The 18,994-nt window shown below is 70.4% G+C and overlaps 4 protein-coding genes across 4 annotated transcripts; 2 read left to right on the plus strand and 2 right to left on the minus strand.

Moving 5' to 3' along the window:
* Window positions 1–115: 115 nt before the first annotated feature.
* On the minus strand, window positions 116–1,037 carry HYPK (huntingtin interacting protein K). Its single transcript, XM_084268149.1, has 4 exons — window positions 834–1,037; window positions 655–710; window positions 445–496; window positions 116–290 (listed from the first exon to the last, which is right to left on the minus strand). Exons 1-4 carry the CDS (start codon window positions 1,017–1,019, stop codon window positions 195–197), a joined length of 390 nt encoding a protein of 129 aa, XP_084124275.1. The 5' UTR covers window positions 1,020–1,037; the 3' UTR covers window positions 116–194.
* A 1,029-nt stretch (window positions 1,038–2,066) lies between these two features.
* On the plus strand, window positions 2,067–5,785 carry SERINC4 (serine incorporator 4; the record flags this gene model as incomplete). Its single annotated transcript, XM_084268263.1, has 12 exons — window positions 2,067–2,117; window positions 2,217–2,357; window positions 2,873–3,051; window positions 3,136–3,215; window positions 3,312–3,405; window positions 3,522–3,733; window positions 3,979–4,074; window positions 4,146–4,272; window positions 4,487–4,559; window positions 4,813–4,864; window positions 4,965–5,121; window positions 5,569–5,785. The coding sequence occupies 12 exons, from the start codon at window positions 2,067–2,069 to the stop codon at window positions 5,783–5,785; spliced, it is 1,479 nt and encodes a 492-aa protein (XP_084124389.1).
* A 2,614-nt stretch (window positions 5,786–8,399) lies between these two features.
* Window positions 8,400–9,864, plus strand: LOC311194999 (ras and EF-hand domain-containing protein-like; the record flags this gene model as incomplete). Its single annotated transcript, XM_084268264.1, has 6 exons — window positions 8,400–8,439; window positions 8,813–8,894; window positions 9,000–9,114; window positions 9,394–9,504; window positions 9,573–9,649; window positions 9,768–9,864. 6 exons carry the CDS (start codon window positions 8,400–8,402, stop codon window positions 9,862–9,864), a joined length of 522 nt encoding a protein of 173 aa, XP_084124390.1.
* Window positions 9,865–10,547: 683 nt separating this feature from the next.
* Window positions 10,548–11,226, minus strand: SERF2 (small EDRK-rich factor 2). The gene is made up of 3 exons (XM_084268120.1): window positions 11,177–11,226; window positions 10,862–10,970; window positions 10,548–10,766 (listed from the first exon to the last, which is right to left on the minus strand). Exons 1-3 carry the CDS (start codon window positions 11,181–11,183, stop codon window positions 10,703–10,705), a joined length of 180 nt encoding a protein of 59 aa, XP_084124246.1. The 5' UTR covers window positions 11,184–11,226; the 3' UTR covers window positions 10,548–10,702.
* Window positions 11,227–18,994: the final 7,768 nt, after the last annotated feature.

The following is an 18,994-nucleotide window of genomic DNA, read 5'->3' on the forward strand; positions in this document are numbered from 1 at the left end:
GCTGACAGTAGAGGGTCAGGTCACCTTGTCCCACTCCAGCCTCGGGGTGCCCGACACGACGCCACAGTGCTGCAGGGAAGGGGCAGGCGCCCGGCACCACAGACCACAGCCCCAGCCTGCTCCCACCGCTGCCTTTATTGGGTAACTCTGCCCGTTGCCAGCCAGTTCCCAGCCCGGCTCCAGCCGTCCCGGCATCAGTTGGTGAGGGTGATCAGCGCCTCCACCACGTTGCCCATGTGCTCGCGCAGGCTGCGCTCCGCCGCCGCCCGAGAGATCTCCATCTCCGTCATCTGCGGGGAAACAGCCGCAGCCCCGTACAGCGGCCGCAGAGCGGGGCCGGGGCGTGTGGGGGGGGGCCGGCAGGGTGTGGGGAGGGACAGCCGGGGAGGCCCGGCTGCCCCCCCATTCCCCGGGCCCCGCTGACGCCCCCCGTCCCGTACTCACGATCAGCTCCAAATCCTCCTTCCGGATCGTCACCTTCGCCAGCTCCTTCTCCCTGCGGCCGGACAGACAAAGCCTCGGTGGCCCAGAGTCCGGCAGGGGGGGAGCGACCCCCCGCAGCAACGCGGGGGAAGGGCAGGGGGTCGGGGGCGCGTTCCTGGGGGAGGTGGGGAGGGGGCCGGGGCCACGTTCCGGGCGAGCAGGGTTCGTTACCTCTCCTGCTTCGCCTTCTGCTCCCGCGACCGGCGGTCTCCGATCACCGACATGGCCTGTCAGGACGAGCACGGTCAGCGCCCCCGGGCCGGTCCCGGTGCCGCCCGACCCGGGCCCCGGCCCCGACCCCGACCCCGACCCCGACCCCGGCCCCGGCCCCGGCGCCGCCGCCCCCGCACCGTCTCCAGATTGGAGCTCTGGATCTCCTTCTCCTCCGCGTAGTCCGTGACCCGCTCCAGGTCGGCCGCGCCGCTGTCGTGCTTCCGCGGCTTCTCGGCCGGGCGCCCGCCGGCTCCATCGCCGCCGCCGCCGGCGCCGTTGGGCTCCGTCTCCAGCTCCAGCTCCACGTCCCCCTCCGCCGCCATCCCCGCCGCTTCCGGGCACGTGCCGGAACCCGCGCGCGCGCGCGGCCCTGTTCACGGCGGCGGCGGCGGCAGCGCCGGGCCCCGCCCCGGGGAGGGGAAGGGGGCGGCTGGTGGTGGAGCGGACTCGGGCTTCTGTCCGACCGTCTGCCGCACGCGAGGGGCCCGGCGGCCTGTGGGGCCCTTCTCCTCCCCCGGGTCCCCGGCGCTCCCAGTGCCGGGATGGGCTCCCAGTGCGGGATGGGCTCCCAGTGCCGGGATGGGCTCCCAGTGCGGGATGGGCTCCCAGTGCCGGGATGGGCTCCCAGTGCCGGGATGGGCTCCCAGTGCGGGATGGGCTCCCAGCGCCGGGATGGGCTCCCAGTGCGGGATGGGCTCCCAGTGCTGGGATGGGCTCCCAGTGCTGGGATGGGCTCCCAGCGCCAGGATGTGTTCCCAGTGCCGGGATGGGCTCCCAGTGCGGGATGGGCTCCCAGTGCGGGATGGGCTCCCAATGCAGGGATGGGCTCCCAGTGCAGGGATGGGCTCCCAGTGCAGGGATGGGCTCCCAGTGCAAAGCCAGAGCTGCTGCCGAGCAGCTGAAGGAGGGTGACACCGGCTGCAGTACAGGGCTTCTGAGGGGGCAGCAACCCCCCCACCACGTCCCACCGGCTTGTCCCCAGGTCGGGGGAGATCTCACTTCCCAGCTGGATGTGCCTGTTGCTGTCCTGCCCACGTACCACCCTTGAGTGCCTCTGTGCACATGGGTGCCTTGGCATCCCTCCAGCCCTGTGGGACCCTCACGTCCCCAGCCACACCACGCAGCACCCCGTGGACCCCACATGCTCCCCATACTGGTCCACGATGCCCAAGCCAGCTGCCAGGGCCTCAAGCTGCCAGGATCCCCAGGGAGCACTGCCCATGGTATGGGTGACCCTGGACAGGCTCCCCACAGAGCACCCTGGCCACGGCTGCCAGGAGGTGGCACTGAGCAGATGGCGGGGCGGGCCAAGCCGACAATCCCCCTAATCCCATCAGGGCAGCGGGGGCCAAGCGGAGCCGAGCTGGGCCATGGCGGGCACACGGGCACACGGCCGCCTCCTGCACTCGCTGCTCTGCCAGGTGGGACTGAGGGTCTGGGGGGTGCTGAGGCGGGGTGGGGTGCCAAGCCAGGCTCAGGTCTGGCCTGGTGGGGGTCCCTGCTGACTGTGCTCCCCCCAGTTGTGCTGCGGTTGTGGCTCCTGCCGTGGCCTCCGCGCGTCCACGGGCACCCGGATCCTTTACACGCTCCTGCACGTCCTGGCCTCTGCCGTCTGCTGCCTCATGCTGTCTCGCACTGTGGCACAGGCCGTCAGGGAGAAGGTGACAGCAGGAGCTGGGACACGCGGGGTGCTGGGGTGCCAGGGGTCCTGGGGGTGCCGGTGGTCCCAGGGTACAATGGGGGTGCTGGGGGGTGTTGGGGTACCAGGGGTCCTGGGGGTGCCAGGGGGTGTTTGGGTACCAGGGATCTTGGGGGTGCCGGTGGTCCCAGGGTACCATGGGGGTGATGGGGGTGAAGGGGTGGTAAGTGTCCCAGGAACACTTAGGGGATGCAGGAGCATAGGAGGGTGGTACCAGAATGGCCAGGGAAGCCAGGAGTATGGGGTGCTGGGCATACTGGGAGTAACAAGGCTGGGAGTGCCAAGGTTACTGGAGGCACCATGGGGGAAGGGCTGCCAGGTCCCGCAGATCCAGAGCGTATACAGCCAGAAGCACTGGGGCTGTGTGGGATGGAGAAGGTACTGGGGATGCCGGGGGTCCAGGGGGCTGGATGCCGCGGGCGCCAAGGGGTGCAGGGTGCAGCCACAGCCCCATCCCACGGCTCGCTGTGCCTGCAGGTGCCCTTCTCAGCGGTGCTGTGCGAACACATGCCCGGGGGCACCGACTGCGAGCGGCTGGTGGGCTCCTCAGCCGTGTACCGGGTCTGCTTCGGCACCGCCTGCTTCCACCTGGCGCAGGCAGCCCTGCTCCTCAACGTGCGCTCCAGCACCGACTGCCGCGCTCAGCTCCACAACGGGTACGGGCCGGGCTGCGGCGCTGGGACGGGCTGCCGGGGGCTGCCGGGGGCCGCCGTGTCTCACAGACCCTCACTGCCCCACAGGTTCTGGCTGCCGAAGCTGCTGGTGCTGGTGGGGCTGTGTGCCGCCAGCTTCTTCATCCCCGAGGACCACTTCATCCAAGGTGCATCCCCTGCTCCGCCCGAGCTGGCACCCCCGGGGCTGGCCCATGGCCCCCACGTGCCCGCTGTGCCAGCCCCACGGTGCCCTCTCCCCACAGCCTGGCACTACACCGGCGTCTGCGGGGGCTTCGCCTTCATCCTCATCCAGCTGGTGCTGATCACTGCCTTCGCACACACCTGGAACAAGAACTGGTGAGGGCTGCAGGGCCAGGTGGTGCCCGTGGAGTACCAGCTGGGTGCCCGTGGGGTGCTGGGTGGTGCCCACGGGGTGCCCGTGGGGCGCTGGCTCTCACCCACTCTCTTGGCAGGCTGACGGGCGCCGCGCAGGACAAGCGCTGGTACCTGGCTGTGCTGCTGGCCACAGCCGCCTTTTACACCCTGGCCTCTGCTGCCTTCTCCTTCCTCTACAAGTTCTACACCCACCCGGCCGCCTGCCAGCTCAACAAGGCGCTGCTGGCCATCAACGGCAGCCTCTGCGGCATCCTGTCCTTCATCTCCATCACGCCCTGTGTGCGGCTCAGTGAGTACCGCATGGCACGGCACGGGCTGCCACCGTCTTGGGGCTGTGGTGAGGCAGTTGTAGGCTCCCGGCTCTGGGCAGGCACTGCGGCACTGGGGGAGGACGCAGCTCCCCAAGGCTCCTGCGGGTCCGATCCTGTGCCTGGGCACAGGGAGTTGGGCAGGTGGCAGGAAGGGGCTGCTCACCCAGAGCCCATCCGTGGCACTGTGCGGGCTCCGGTGACACCTCTGCCCCTACCCTTGCAGAGCAGCCGCGGTCGGGGCTGCTGCAGTCCTCCATCATCAGCTGCTACGTGATGTACCTCACCTTCTCCGCACTGTCCAGCCGCCCCCCAGAGAAAGGTCAGTGCTCCCGCCTGCTGCTGGCAGCCCCGGGCCGGGCGCTCTCCCTGCTCACCTCTGCCTCCCCACAGTGCTCTACAAGGGGCAGAACCTCACCGTCTGCTTCCCGGGCGTGCGGCAGGACGAGCTGCAGACGGAGGACACCACCGTCGCCGTCCTGGGGGCCGCCATCATGTACGCCTGCGTGCTCTTCGCATGGTGCGTGCGCCTGCAGCGCGGGGCGGGCACAGCCACGCAGACCCTGCCCCAGCCAGTGGGGCTGGGGGCTGTCCCAAGGGGTTGGCAGGGTGGGAGCAGGTGTCTGGGCGGGCAGGGGTGGTGCAGTGAGCCCTGGCACAGTGCGGCAGGGCTGGGGCCTGGCACAGGGTGCTGGGTGCCCCTGTTATGCTTCCTGCCTCTCTCCCTGGAGCAGCAATGAAGCTTCCTACCTCGCCGAGGTCTTCGGGCCCCTCTGGATGGTCAAAGTCTACAGCTTCGAGTTCACAGTGAGTAGGGGTGCTGTGTGCCCCAGCTGCGCCACGTGTGCTGCCTCAGGCACCCCAGCCTGCTGACCCAAGCCCTGCAGAGCCCCAGCCCAGCCCTGGGCCCAAGGCTGAGGCAGGCTGGTCCAAGTGCAGAGAGCATCCCACAGCGCCCTGGTGCCAGCTCTTGGAGCATCCGTGCCAGGCAGGGCTCGGTCCAGCACCAGTGGCTGTGCACTGGGCTGCCCAGCCCCAGCAGCGTCTGCTCTCTCTGCAGAAACCCTCCTGTTGCTTCTGCTGCCCCGAGAAGATGGAGGAAGAGCTGAGAGGTGGGTGCAGGGCGGGTGCAGCAAGGAGGGGCCTGCACCCCAGCCCGGGGGTCCCAGCAAGGAGGGGTCCAAGAGCTGCTGTGCCCCTCTGCTCTCCCAGGCGCCGAGCAGACGTGTGAGCAAGTGGAGGAGACCGAGGGGGGACAGTGCATCGTCCAGGACGAGCGGGACCGGGTGGTCTACAGCTACTCAGCCTTCCACTTCGTCTTCTTCCTCGCCTCACTCTACGTCATGATGACCCTCACCAACTGGTTCAGGTAGGGCCCCGTGCCTCTGCCTTGCTCTTGCTCTCCTTCCCTCTTCCCTGTGCAGCCCCCCAGCCTGTGACTGTGGCTCTGCCAGTACTGTCACCCCCCCTGTGTCATCACACCCCTGCCATCATCACCTGGCAGCTCCAACCTGCGTCTCACGCGGGCCCGGGCTGTGGCTCCCACTCCTCACTGCTCCTGGCTGTGCCAGAGTCACCCGGCTGGCACCAGCTGGGGACGCAGACAGCTCCACACCACAGACCCACACCACTCCTGCCAGTGACCCCCACAACAGCTGCAGTGGGATGGGCTGGGGTCAGCAGGCGGGGGCTCCACGGCAGCTGGGACACACGCAGGGACACGTGGCTGCTGGGACATGGGGTGACCTGGAAACTGGTGCTGGGATCCGCTGTGTCGGTGTCCCTGGGGCACCCAGCACCTGTTCTCTCCCACCAGCTACGAGAATGCGGTGCTGGAGACCACCTTCACGCACGGCAGCTGGTCGACCTTCTGGGTGAAGGTGTCCTCGTGCTGGGCCTGCGTCCTGCTCTACCTGTGGCTGCTGCTGAGCCCCCTCTGCCTCTGCGGCTCCCCCCAGCATCAGCGCAACAGCGCAGTCCCGCGTGTCCTGCGGCGACGACGCGCCTCGCAGCGCATCAGCGTCTCCACGTAGTCCCTGCTGGGATGGACTGATCCAGCATGTGGCAGCTGCTGGGGCTGGTTCCTGCCGTGCCCTGTGCCTGTGTCTCACCGGTGTCCCCCTCACCCCCTGCCCTGGGGGGACCATGGCAGCATCTGAGGGCCTGAGGGGACCCAGGACTGGCTGCTCCCAGGGACATGGGTCCTGCATTGAGCCGGGGCTGCCTTGGGGCCTGTCTGGAGCACTTTGGGGTGGTGGGTGATGAGCCCTGGCTGCTGCAGGCTCCCTCCAGACAGGGAGGCGGCTCCTCCAGGCATCAGCTGCCCTGGTCCAAGGGCTTGCCAGGGGAGCAGGCCTCTGCCCCGGCCACCTCAGCATCTCAGCTCATCCATTGAGGTTTGCCCATTGTAAATAGGTCCTTGAATACATTTTTACATAAAGGTTTGAGCTGAGCCTGTGCCATCCGCCAGCACGCAGGCAGCAGCTGAGGGACTTGGCATGGAGGTGCCTGCAGCACCGGGCTATCCATGCAGCATCACAGCCAAGGGCCTTTGGGGTGTCTCTGATGGATGGGGGGGACAAGTGGGGGGTGGCAGGGCAGGGAGCGCTGGCCTGGAGCTCCCGGGGTGCATTCAGCCCATGGCTGGAGCTCCCAGCATGCTCCCAGCCCTGAGGACATGGGGATGGCTCCAGCACAGCGTGTGCTGGGTGTACCAGTCTGAAGGGTGCCCAGGAGCAGCCAGGGCTCCGAGCCCCGGGTGAGCAGCAGGGACTGTCCAGAGCTGCTTGGCCAAAGACCTGCCCGGGACACTGGGGATGATGCCAGGCTGTGGGGTCCTGTGGGTACCATGTCCAGCCCCGTCCAGCTGCTCCCGGACCATCCTGTCCTCTGGCAGCTGTCCTTCTCCCTGGGGACTGCAGGCACTGCACCCCCAGACCTCCCAACACCGGCTCTGCTCTCTGCAGCAGAGAAAAGCCCCGAGGGAGGATGGACGGACAGGTGGGCTGGCAGACAGAGCCCCTGGCATCTGCCAACACCTGGTGCCTCAGTGGGCCCGGTGGGAGGGGAGGCAGAGATGCCAGGTGTGGGTACTGGGGTGAGCTGGGGCATCGTGGGAGCCCAGCCCAGCGGCCCAGGAGAGCACAGCACAGGTGCTGCTGCGGGATCACGGGCTGGCCACGGGTCCCTGCCCCACCCGTAGAGCAAATACATCGGGGCAGCTCCATGGGGCCCAGCAGCACCACGAGGCTGCCACACCGACTGCGCTCCACGGGACCCACGCAGCAGCTGGTGCCAGACCGGGACCGACACCTGAGGCTGGGATAACACGATACGGCCCCGCGGGAGGTGAAGGTGGCACCGGGGGGCGGGCGGCACTGGGGTGGGGTCTGGTCCCGGTGCGGTGGCGACGGGGGGTCTGCAGCGCCCAGCGCCGGGCCGGGGGCTGCGGCACCTCTGCCTCCCCAGGTGATGGAGGGACCCACACGGGGCTCGGGGACAGGCCTGGGGCCGGGCAGGGAGCCCTGCAGACCCCGGCCCCCGCGGGCTCCCGGGGCTGCGTCCCACCAGGGGCCCGGCTCGCCCTGCGCAGGGGAACGACCTCGCACCCTGCGCGGGGCCCGGCGCGGCGTCTCCTGGCCGCAGGTGGAGCTGGAGCGGCTGCGGGAGGACTCGTCTGAGCGGGCCCAGCAGCGCAGGAAGGGGAAGGGGCGGCAGGGCCGGCCGCGGCCCCGCAGGGGACCCGCCTGCATGGGGGCCGCGCAGGCTCCGCGCTGCCGGGTGCCTTGGGGGGCTGCGTCGGGCCCCGCTGCAGCTGCCGGCCCTGCGGCCCCCGGGCAGCGCTGGGCGCCCGTCGGGAACCGCTGCCCCGCTCAGCCCAGCCGGGAGCGCGGGCTGCCGGGAAGCCTGGCCGGAGCTGCTGCCACGGCCTCCAGGCACCCTGCGGCCGCCCCGGCCGCTCCGCCGGCACCTCCATCCGCCAGCGCCAGCCGGGGCCCGGCCTGCGGCCCGTGTCCCCGCGGGAGATGGCGGGGGCAGGACCGGGGCCGCGGCCCTACGGCCGAGCCTGGCCGGGCAGGGGACGTGCTGCCGCCCCGGGGCCGCCGCTGCCCACGGCCTCAGTCGGCTCCTCCCGCCAGGCCGATGAGCCGGAGCAGCCGCAGCCCGAGCGCGGTCCCGCAGCGCTGAGCCCGCAGCCGCTACGCAGCGAGGGGAGGGCTGGGGCTGCCCCCCCACCCCGGGGCGAGCACGGGACCCCCCGCTCAGGGGGACGCGGCCCTCCCGCTGCTGCTGGCACTTCGGGGAGGACGCGAGCCACCGGAGCTGCAGGCCAGGGACACCCCCAGCCCCCCCCCGTACTGACCACCTTGTCCCGCAGCCACCCCCCTGCAGCAGGGAAGCCATGGAGGGAAGGGGGGCAGCACTGGCTGCAGCCCCCCTCCCTGAGCACAGGCAGCAGCAGAGCTCAGCCTCCAGCTCTGACACCGATACCTCGCTCAGCACCGTAGGCAGCCGCAGCTCAGGGGATGGGTCCCCCCTCGGCACCTGCCCCAGCACCGAGGTGAGAGACCTGTCCTGGAACCCTGGGCTGGGAAGTGAGACAAGGGGTCTGCTCCCCTGTAGCCCCCCAGGCTCAGGCTTCTCACCATGGCATCTGTCTCCCAGCAGCCCCCCAGCCCTCTGACAGGTGAGGGCACAGAGGGACCTCACAGCTCTGTCAGGCGATTCCGCAGGAGGAAGCTCTCTGCCTTCCCACTGGAGGTAACCAGCAGCTCCCTGGGTGGTGCAAAGGGCTGGGAGCACAGCCCGTGCTGCTGCTCATTGCCACTTATGTTGCAGCAGGACAAGAGGAGAGAGGAGCCCGCAGCCCCCTGCCCCACATACCACCTGGTGCTGGCTGGGGACAGTGGCACAGGGAAGTCCAGTTTCCTGCTGCGTCTCTGCGCAAACGAGTTCAGGGGAGACATCTCCAGCACCCTTGGTACCCTGCCCTCAGCACCCCAGGTACCCAAGCTGGGTCTGAAGTACAGGACGGGGTCCCTGAGTGTCCCTCCCCACAGGGGTGGACTTCCAGATAAAGCAGATGCTGGTGGATGGTGAGCAAACCATGTTACAGATCTGGGACACAGCCGGGCAGGAGAGGTGAGAGCACAGGGCACTGGGCAAGGTCAGGCTCCAGCAGCAGCCCCACAGGCTGGCAGTCACCATACTGGAGCAGCCCCACAGCAGTGACACCCCTGGCCCCAGGTACCGGAGCATTGCCCAGTCCTACTTCCGCAGAGCCCACGGCGTGCTGCTCCTCTACGACATCAGCTCTCCAAGCAGCTTCATCAGCATCCGCCAGTGGATCGAGGACATCAAGGTAGCAGGAAGGGTGTGATGGCACCAGCCCTCACAGTGGCAGGAGCCACAGGAAGGGCTGGGCTGTGCCATGCCCCAGGCAGTCCTGGGAGTGCAGGAACAGGACAGGAGCTGGCTGGGAATGCTTCCCCACCTTTTCCCAGTGTGTGTGTCAGGTCTGGAACCACACTCTGGCATGACAGAAAGCGGTGGGTGCATGCAGCAATGCTCTGCAGCTCCCAGAGGAGGCAGGGGCCACAGCAGCAGCCCCAAAGCCCTCAGCCTCCTTTCCCTTCCCCAGGCTGCCACGAGGCCGCTGCCGCTCATGCTGGTGGGGAACAAGGTGGACCTGCGGCCCGGCCTGCCAGCAGCAGCAGGGGTCCCCACTGCCCATGGGCAGCAGCTGGCCACGGTGAGCCTGGCACTGTGAGGAGCCCCCACGGCAGCAGGGACCCCACTGACACCCCACTGCTCCCCCAGGCCCACAGCTCCCTGTTCTGCGAGACCAGCGCCAAGGATGGCACCAACGTGGTGGAGGCTGTGCTGCACCTTGCCCGGTGAGGAGCCCTGCCTGCCCCAGGGACGAGCTCTGGGCCGCCTGTGACCCGTGGCAGCCACAGCTCTGTCCTGCCGGGGTGGTGGGACGGGCTGACCTCGCTGCTCCTGGTCTTGCAGGGAAGTGAAGAGAACGATGGGTCAGAACAAAGGCGGCGATGCTGGACTGGACCTCGGCAGCCCTCAGAGGGCTGCTCCACGCTGCTGCTGGACCTAGCACAGGATGCAGGCTGGTTGTGGCTTCTGGTCCTCTCCGCGGATGATGCCGTGCTCCGACTGTGCCTGCAGAAGTGCTGCCGAGCAGGCAGCTCACCCCACTTCAGCTCCTGCATCTGCTCGTCCCACCGGCTGCTGGAGTGGCTCCATCTACGTGCAGGTTCAGCCACCATCTCCCAGCCCCACACTGCCTCCCTCCGAGCAGCACCCAGCCCCTTTCCCATCCACACTACAACCCATCCTCTCCAGGACAACCCTTGCCTGGTTTCCTTCCTCTAAGCTTCCAGCAGCCCTGTCCCCGTCCTCCCGTCTCCCCCCCCACCCCCCCCCCGCCCCCGCGTCCCCCGTGAGGCCTTTACCCAGCTTCCCTTGCCCACGCCTCGCCTGTGGCCCCCCCCAAGCCCCGCGGCTGCGCTCGGGGTCCCAGCGGCTACTGTGCCCCCAGGCGATGCCTGTGTGCACCTCCCGGGGCAGGCTCCACCTTTGTTCCTCACCATCACGATGCAGCTGCTCCACAACCGCATCGGCCGCGCTCTGTCCATCCCTTCACCAGCACGGAACGCGGCCCGGAACGCTCCCCCTCCGGCCCGGGTGGCACAGCGGCAGCGCTCCCCCCCCCGCCCCGCACCCCTGGCAGCCCCGGCCCCCCCCTCGCCCGGGCGCACGGAGGGAGAGGACGAGGCCTGCAGGGCTCCACAAGCTACTTTAATAGGAGACGGACCCGAGGCGGGCGCTGGGCGCTGCCGGGGTGCCCGGCGGGGCTCTCCGGCCCCGGGGCTGCGCTGGGCATCCTGCCGGCGGGCGGCCCGGCCCCGGGGCTGCGGCGGCCCGGCCGCGGGCTACTTGGCGCCCTCCTTCTTCTCGTCGGCCTTCTTCTGCTTCTGCTGCATGATCTCCGAGTCCCTGCAGGAGAGCGCGGCGCCGGGTTGGCAGCGGTACGGCGCCGGGGCCGGGGCGGGGAAGGAGGGTCGGGGCGGCCGGCCCCGGCGCTCACCTACCTCTGCTTGCGGGCGGCGGCCGAGAGCCCGTCGTCCCGCCGCTTGCCCTTGCCCGAGTCGCTCTGCTTCTTCAGGTTCTTCTGCCGCGCCAGTTCGCGCTGGTTCCCGCCTGCGACGGCACGGCCGCCTCAGAAGGGCCCGAGGCCCGGCTCCAGGGCCCGGCCCGGCCCCGGCCCCGCGCTACGCGGGTCACGGAACCTCCCGCCCGCCCCCCCAGGCCAGCCCCGGCCCGCGGGGCTGCCCGCGGCGCCGCTCTCCGCGGCGCCGCTCTCCCCGGCGCCGCTCCCCCCGGCCGCAGCCGCGGCCCGCACTCACGGGTCATGGCGCCGCTCCCTCCCGCCCTCCGCTCCGCCGCCACGTCCCGCACTGCCCCCCCCGCGCCCCGCCCCGCGCCGCTCTTTTAAGGGCGCGGCGCAGCCAATCGCCGCGCTGGGCCCGCCCCCGCCGCCCTCTCATTGGGTCGCCGCTCTGGGTAGGCCCCGCCTGATTGGCCGCGGGCTACGGTTACCGTTCTGCCGGCGGGGGCGAAAAAGCCGGAAGCCGCGGCGCAAGCGCCGGAGCCGCGCCCACGCGCTGGGGGCGGGGCCGGGTGGGGCCACGGCCCCTCATGACGCAACGGGGAGCGGGACCGCGAGCGCCGGGCGGGGCCGGAGCGAGGGGCGGGGCTGGGGGGCGGGGCGAGGGAGCGAGACGGGGCGGGGGCGGAGCGGGACCGGGACCGGGACCGGGACCGGGACCCCTCCCGCCTCCTCGGCGCGACGCCCGGGCCGGGCCGCGGCCCCCCCCGGCCTCTCCTGCATCCTCGGCGGGTCGACTCCTCCGGGGGGCTGGCTCCGGGGCGCCCTCAGGTCGCTCCTTCCGCCGCGGGCGGTGCCGGGGCTCTGCGGGGCGGGACCGCCGTCAGCGCCGCGTCCCCGGGCAGCCCGGCCCCCCCCGGCGCCGCTACACACCCGGGGCTCGGCGGCGGCTGCGGGCCGTGGAGGGGCTCCTGGGGGCCGGCGGGGGCCGAGGGGCTCTGGCGCTTCACCAGCCGCGACAGCTCGGCGTGGATCACCTGCGGGCGGCAGGGCGGCTGCGGCGGGACCCCCGGCGGTGCCGGTGCCCGGCCTCCGCGGGCCGCCCCGGTGCCCATCCCCGCCCGCCCCGCCCCGCCCGGACCTTGCTGGCCGGGTCCAGCTCCAGGGCTCTCTTCAGGACGAGCGTGGCCTCCGCGTCGCGGCCCTGCTGCGCCAGGAGCTGCGGGGAGAGAGGCGGGCGGTAGCGGGTGGCCGGGCCGGGGCCCGGCGCGGAGCAGCGCGGAGCCCACCTGCCCCCGCCGGAGCAGCGCCCGGCCGTTGTCCGGGTTGATGCTCAGAGCCGCCTCGCAAGCCGCCAGCGCCTCGCCCGCTCGCTGCAGCTTCAGCTCGGCGGCCGCGCAGTTGTTCAGGCACTTGACGCGCTGCTCCCGCAGCTCCTCTTCCTCCTGCGGCCCGGGCGGGGCTGCGGGGCGAGCGCGGCCTCAGCGCCCCGGAGCCCCGGACCCCTCCCGCCCACCCCCCCCCAAGCCCCCGGTCTCACCGGCGGCTGGGCCGTCGAGGGCGCGCAGGGCCAGGCGGTAGGAGCGCAGCGCCGCCGAGAAGTCGCCCCGGGCGAAGTGGAAGTTGCCCCGCTCCCTGCGCTGCGCGCCCAGGCGGAGGCGGGCGGCGGGCGGCAGCCGCTGCGGGTCGGGGTCGTCCCGCACCTCCAGCAGCGTCACCTCGAACAGCAGCGTCGCCTCGGGCGGCACGTCGGGCTCCCTGCGGGCACAGCGCCGGATGCCCCTGCCCGCCCGGGTCACCCGGTGCCCACCCGCCACGGCCCTCGCCCACCCGCCCGGCTTGCCCGCCCCTGCCGCCCGCCCTCCCGGTCCAGCCCACTCCGGCCGCCGCCCGCCCTACCTGCCCGGGCGACCGTAGCCGTAGGGGAAGGCGGCGAGGAAGAAGGATACCTCTCCGGGCTGCATGGTGGGGACTCCCAGCTCCAGGGCCTGCGAACGCAGGCGCGGCGGGGCTCGACCGGGCGCGGTACCGGCCGGCGCTCAGCCCGCCACGCGTCCCGGCCGGGGCTGACCTGAACGACGTCGCCGTGTCCCGGCACGAAGGTGAGACGCGGGTCCCGCTCCACCAGGCCGCCGTCCTCCCGGGCGCCCAGCACCTTCACCGACACCTCCTGGCCCGGCCGCGGCCGCGGGCCGCCCTGCCCGTCCCGCACCACGCGCTTCCGCAGCAGCCGGTCCTCTGCGGGCGGGGACGGCCCTGAGAGCCGCTCTGAGACCCGGCACGCCCGGCGCGGCTCTACCCGGGGCCGTCCGCGGGCGCTCACCCGTCAGGTCGCTCCAGCCGTCGGCAGCGAAGAGCGGCCCGAAGCCGCCGGGGCCCGGGGCCGCCAGTGCCTCCAGCCGCCGGTAGAAGAGCTGCTCCTCCTCGTGCACCGACGGCAGCGGGATGGCGGTGTGGGGCAGACGGAACCGCACCCGCCTGCCCCGGCCGGTCCCCCGCGGCCGCCCTCCGGCCCCCGCCTCCCGCTCCGGGGAGCCTCCGGGCGAGGGTCCCGGCATGCCCGACGTGCTTCGACGCCCGCCGCTACCAGCCGGCCTCTCTCCGTGTGCCCTCGGGGCTCGGCGACGGGCGCCCGCGACACGCAGCCCGCACCGGGCGCCTGGGCCGGGGCCGCCGCCGAGCGCATCCCGCCGCGCCGTTACCTAACGCCGGGAAGCGGCTCAGCGGATTAGCCGGGGCCGGCGGCAAAAATAGCCGGCTCAGGCCGAGCCCCGCCGCGGGGACAGCGCGCTGCCGGCCCGCCCCGCCGCTGCATCCCCCCCCTCCCGGGACCGGACCGGCTCCACCCCGCCGCCGCCCTCCCCTCTTCCCCCCGGGACCGTCCCGGCCCCGCCCGCCCCGCCCGCCGCGGTGCCGCACTCCGGGCCATGCCGCGGCCGCCGGCGGAGCTGCGCGGACGGCTCCGGTACCGGGGCTGCGGGCCGGGCCCCCGGCTCAGCCTCCTGCATGTGCGGTTGTCGGCGGCGGCGGCGCGGGCGCTGCGCGGGTGCGGGCGGCGGCAGGTGGGACCGGGGGACCGGGCCGGGGGGGCCGGGCCGGGGCAGCGGGGCGCAGGCGGGAACTCATCGGTGCCCGCTGTTCTTGCAGGGGGGAGCGGTGCCTGTGATCGCCTTCCAGGGCAGCCGGGGGGTGAGTGGAGGGGTCCGGCGGGACCGGGGACCCCCGGGCGGCCGGGGGGTGGGGAGGAGCGGGAGGGACCGGGGAGCGCGGGGCAATCACGGCGTGCGGGCACCCCGGGGGACGGGAGGCTGGGGAGGGGTTGGGGGGGGTTGGTAGGGCCGCCGCCCTGACGGCCCCTCCCGTCGGCAGTACCTGACGGTGCCGGGGGTCCCCGGGACCCCTCCGCGGCTCTTCGCCTTCTCCCTCTCCCGCTGCAGCCAGGACGAGCCGCGGGGCAGCTTCGAGTGTGCGCGGCTGGCGGAGCCCCGGTAAGACAGACCCCCGGCGCCCCTCCTTGCTCGGGGCGCTTGCCTCGCAGGGCCCGCTCGGGGCACGGGCGGGGGGCGGGGGGCGCGGGCCGGGCTCGGCTGGCGGAGGGGTCGGCTTCCCCCAGGGCCGGGCTGGGCCGGCTGGACAGCCTGGGCAGCATCCTGCTGAGCATCACGGTCCGCGACTGGGAGAGCGGCTGCCCCGCGCTGTGCGAGCCCGTGTCCCCGGCGAGAGAGCCCGGCTGCGGAGCGGCGGTTCAGCCCGACCGGCTTGAATACGGTTAGTGGGATGCTACGGCTGCCCCCGGCCCGGGGGACGGTGGGTGTTGAGGAGCAGCTCCGCATGCCTGGGGGTCTCAGGACACAGCAGTGCAGTGTCCCTGTCCCGTCAGCTGGGGCGGGGCACAGGGTCGTGGGGGGCTGGGGGCGCGGGGTGCTGTGTGCCAGGGCTGGCGGGAGGAAAGCAGAGTCCCGTGTGATCCTCCTCGGGGCTGATGCTGCTCTGCCCTGACGCGTCTGCAGGCAAAGGCATCGCAGCTCCCCACGCGGCCGGCAGGACCAGCCTGCTGAGGAAGGGGTTTGCCAGCCCTGACGCCGAGGGCAGGGACCACGGGCCTGCGACCACCAGCCCCGGGGCTCCTGCTCAAAGGCCGCTTCAGCCCCGCCGCAAGCGCGAGGTCCCGCAGGGCCTCGGGGAGAAGCCGGTGGGCAGGCCCGGCGGGGCATGGCTGGAGGAGGTGAGGGGTGCCGGCTGCGGCATCTCCCCCTGTCAGGGGACGCTGCAGCACCCCCAGCCCGCGGCACCTTCCTTCCCAGGACACGGACCTGGATCCTGCTGCCTGCAGCCGCTGCGTGCAGGGGATGCTGGCGGGCCAGCGGCAGGAGGGCTGCGCGGGGTACGCGTCCCGGGAGCGGCAGCAGGCTGCCCTGCGGCAGCACAGGTAGCGCAGGGGCCCTGGGGCAGGCAGCACTGAGAGCAGCAGGGGTGAGGGGTGCCTGTCTGCTGCAGGGGTCTGGCCACGGGCACGCCGCATTCATGCTGGGGTCCTCCAGACCTAAACCCACCCCTTCTGTTCCCCTGGGCACTTGGTGCTTGGAGACAGCTTCCCTGGCTTCCGTCTCCGATCTCCAGTGTTTCTCCTGCTGCAGGAACCAGGACTGCAGACCCTCGGTGGTCCCCACCTTCCTGGTGCCTCTGCAGCAGCCCCCGGAGCCTGGATCCCCGCAGGCCACCAGCAGAAACCTTCTGGGGGTGGTAAGTGCTGCTGGGCTCCGCCGCAGAGGGGCCCAGCTGTGTGTGGGGAGAGCCCAGTCCACTGTAGCTGCTTCCTGAAGGCATCAGGCTTCTTCCTCTCCGCACTGCCTTCCCAGCAAAGCCCCCCTTGACCTGCAACCCAAAGTGGCTCTGGACCCTGCCCCAGCCTTGTGTCCATCCACACCCAGGCACAGTGCAGCCTGGGGGGGGGAGACGGGGACTGGCCCTGCTGTGACCCCCCCAGTACAGCCCAAAGGACTGGGAATGATGTGAAGCAGCCCTGGGCTGTAGGGGCTGCGGATATCGGGGGATGCTGCTGCACCAGGTCCTGGCAGAGGGGTCCAGGACAGGCCTGTGGCAGAGCAGGTTTGTCTTTCAGAAGCGCCTGGCACTGCTGGACTTCTCAGAGCCAAGAGGCAGCAAGAGGTCCCGGGCTGGCTACAGCTCACACAAGCGGCACCAGAGCTGCCCCCAGACCCTGGGCATGCGGCACCTGGGAGCACATGGCCAGCAGCAAGCTGGGCCTCTGCCCCCCAGCAGCCATGCTGGGGAGCCAGAGAGCCCAGAGAGCGAGGAAGAAGCAGGCAATGACTGGGAGGAGAGCACCCCATGCCCGGAGCAGCATCTCCCTGTGCCTGGAGGTGAGGGGCTGCTTGGGGTGGGCAGCCAGGGACACAGTCCCAGGGCACATAGCCCTGGAAGCTCACGCAGCAGAAGCTGGACCAGACCCCAGGGTGCCCTGGGAGGAAGCGAGTGGCCCAAACCAGGAGTCCTGGCAGCAGAGAGGCTTTGGCCAGGAGAGCAGGGTGACACAGGGATGGGGCAAGCCTGGGTGAACCCCCCAGCCTCATGGCCTGAGGCCCTCTCTGCTCTACTGAGCAGGGCAGCCCCTGCACGCCACTGTCCCTTGGGGTCCCCCAGAAGCCTCCTGGGCTCTCCCTGATGGGCAGGGGACTTTGTGCCTGCCAGACCCACACAGTTGTGAGCTCAGCTTTGGAGAAGGGTCCTTCTGGTGAGCCCAGGGCCTGACAGCGGTGAGGGAGAGGAGCTCCAGAGAGCTTTAACACACTGATCTTCTGCTCCTTGCCAGAGGCTGGGTCCCAGGCTGGCAGCTCCTCCTTAGCAGAGATCCCGGATTACTTGCGGTAAGAGAGCTTGGTGCTCACAGGGCTGGGGCTCCCTGGTGCTTAGGGTGATTTGCCTGGGCTGAGACGAGCTGCCTGCCTTGCCTGCCACAGCAGCAGCAAAGGGCTGGGGGCACGGCCAGCTCACAGCCCTGCCTGCTTGCTGCCCCTCGTCCCAAGGCAACATAACACTGCCAGCCCCCCCTGCCCTGCCACCAGCAAGGGCTCTGCTCTGCTGTGCTGCAGAGGTCTTGCAGCCCGGGGAGAACACGCTTCTCCTGGTCGCAGCAGGATATTCCACACCATCTGCTCCGCGGAGCAGCGCAGAGCTTACGAGGCGGCGTTCAGCGCGGACTACAGCGAGTACCGCGACCTGCACGCCCGCATCGGCAGCGTGAGGCGCAGGTTCATCCACCTGGCAGCCAAAATGAAAACGCTGAAAGAGGGGACAGAGGAACGCAAGGCAAGGGGGCCAGACCTGGGGCTGGACAGCACGATGCAGCCCCGCTCGGGCTCCCTCACCCCCCCCTCCTTCTGCGTTCCAGGCGCTTGAAGCAAGAATCGTGCAGGAATACAGACACTTCAAGAAGGTGAGGCAGGGTGCAGGGCTGGGAGCTGGGGCCCTGGGGGAGCTGATCCGTACTTCTTCCCCTCCTCCAGACTTACCCCAGTTACGGGCAGGAGAAGGACCGCTGTGAATACCTCCACCAGAAGCTCTCTCACATCAAAGTCCTGATCCGGCAGTTCGAAGGCCGCGGGAGGCCCTGAGGCACACCGCTGCTCCCGGTCCTCTTCCCCTGCTTCATCAGGACCTGTCCCTGAGGCGGCAGAGGAAGCAGATCCCCAGGGCTGTGTGAGGTGAAGGACCAGGTTCAGGAGAGCCCTGCTGCGGCGGTGGCACAGGACGGCTGCCAGGCTGCTCCCTGTGGATGCTGCCCTGTGCTCCCTGGCTCTCTGCTCCATGCAGGGCAGCCCATGGGCCTCTGCTGCGGAGGGGCAGCAGGGCTGGGTGCTTGGAGGGGCAGCAGGGCTGGGTGCTCAGAGCCCTTTGTTGAGGCCTGAGCCAGGGCCTGGTTGCTGAAACCTGTGGGGAGTAGCTGCCCCCTGGCAGGGTGGGCCAGGCTTCCACACAGGTCTCTTGCTGAACACAGGCACGTGTCAATCACAGTCTCTGAGGTAACCTACACATCCTTCCTCAGTGTTTCTCCTCAGAAGCAGCCTGACTGCAGCACCCAGCAAAGGGCAGCTGCTGGCACGACACCCTCTTCTCCACGTCCTTCATCCCTCCTGACAGAAAGCTTCACACCTCCACCAAGGCTCTGGCTCTGCTTCCTTCAGCCCCGGCGCTGCCGAGAGCAGCTCTGCACCAAACCTGCTGAAGAAGCTGAAGTCAGAGCAGGGCGAGGGCCAGCAGAGCTCCCTGGCTCTCCCATGCCTGTCACAGGCAGGGCCCTGTCTGCCTGGAAGCAGCGTTCCAGGCTGGCTTTGCAGCAGGCAGCCAGCAGCAGCAGGAGGTGCAAGGGCTGCTGAGTGTCACACTCTCAGTGCTTTGATGTCTCTCTGGTGAGACGGAGCACGCGCCAGCCCGCAGCGGAGCGGAAGGTAGATGTGGGTGAGATATTGGTGTAGCTGGGGGAGAAATGCTTGTATTTCAGAGCTGATTGGCATAGCTGCTGCAGGCAGAGCACCATGCTCGGGGTGTTGCAGGTTCGTCTGTCCCTGGAGAACCCCCAGCAGCAATAAATAATTGGTACACAGCCTGTGGAGGTGTGGGGGAGGAATCCACAGAGAACGCGAGTGCTGGCTCTTACCATGGTAACTGCTGCAACACAGCAGTGCCTCCTGGGTCTGCTGGGCCTCACTTCAACCTGCACACAGCCCCAGAAGCCCAGGCAGCCAGGGCAACAGCGTCTACCCTAACCCACCACCTTGCCCCCACCCTTCCCCGTGGGTCACAGCCTTCCCCAGCACCTGCAGCACAGGATCTGCCCCCTCTTCCTCTCCCCACAAAAGCTGTAGCTATCAGCCAGTAATGATCTTCCAATTAACCAGGCTTAACTGTCCCAGCCCCTCACAGGTCCCAGAGAAGCCCCTGTGCTGTGGGGAACACCCTACCCCCTCTGAGGAGGGTGTGTGGCTCCAGCCCTGCACTGCTTCAACACCAGCTTGAGCAGTCAAGCCCTGGCACAGATCAAGTGTCACAGGCAGCATTAGGTACTGCTGAACGTGCTGGAGCAGCACTACCACCC

Source organism: Gallinula chloropus (assembly GCF_964237585.1).
Source record: "Gallinula chloropus genome assembly, chromosome: 9".
Lineage (NCBI taxonomy): Eukaryota > Metazoa > Chordata > Aves > Gruiformes > Rallidae > Gallinula > Gallinula chloropus.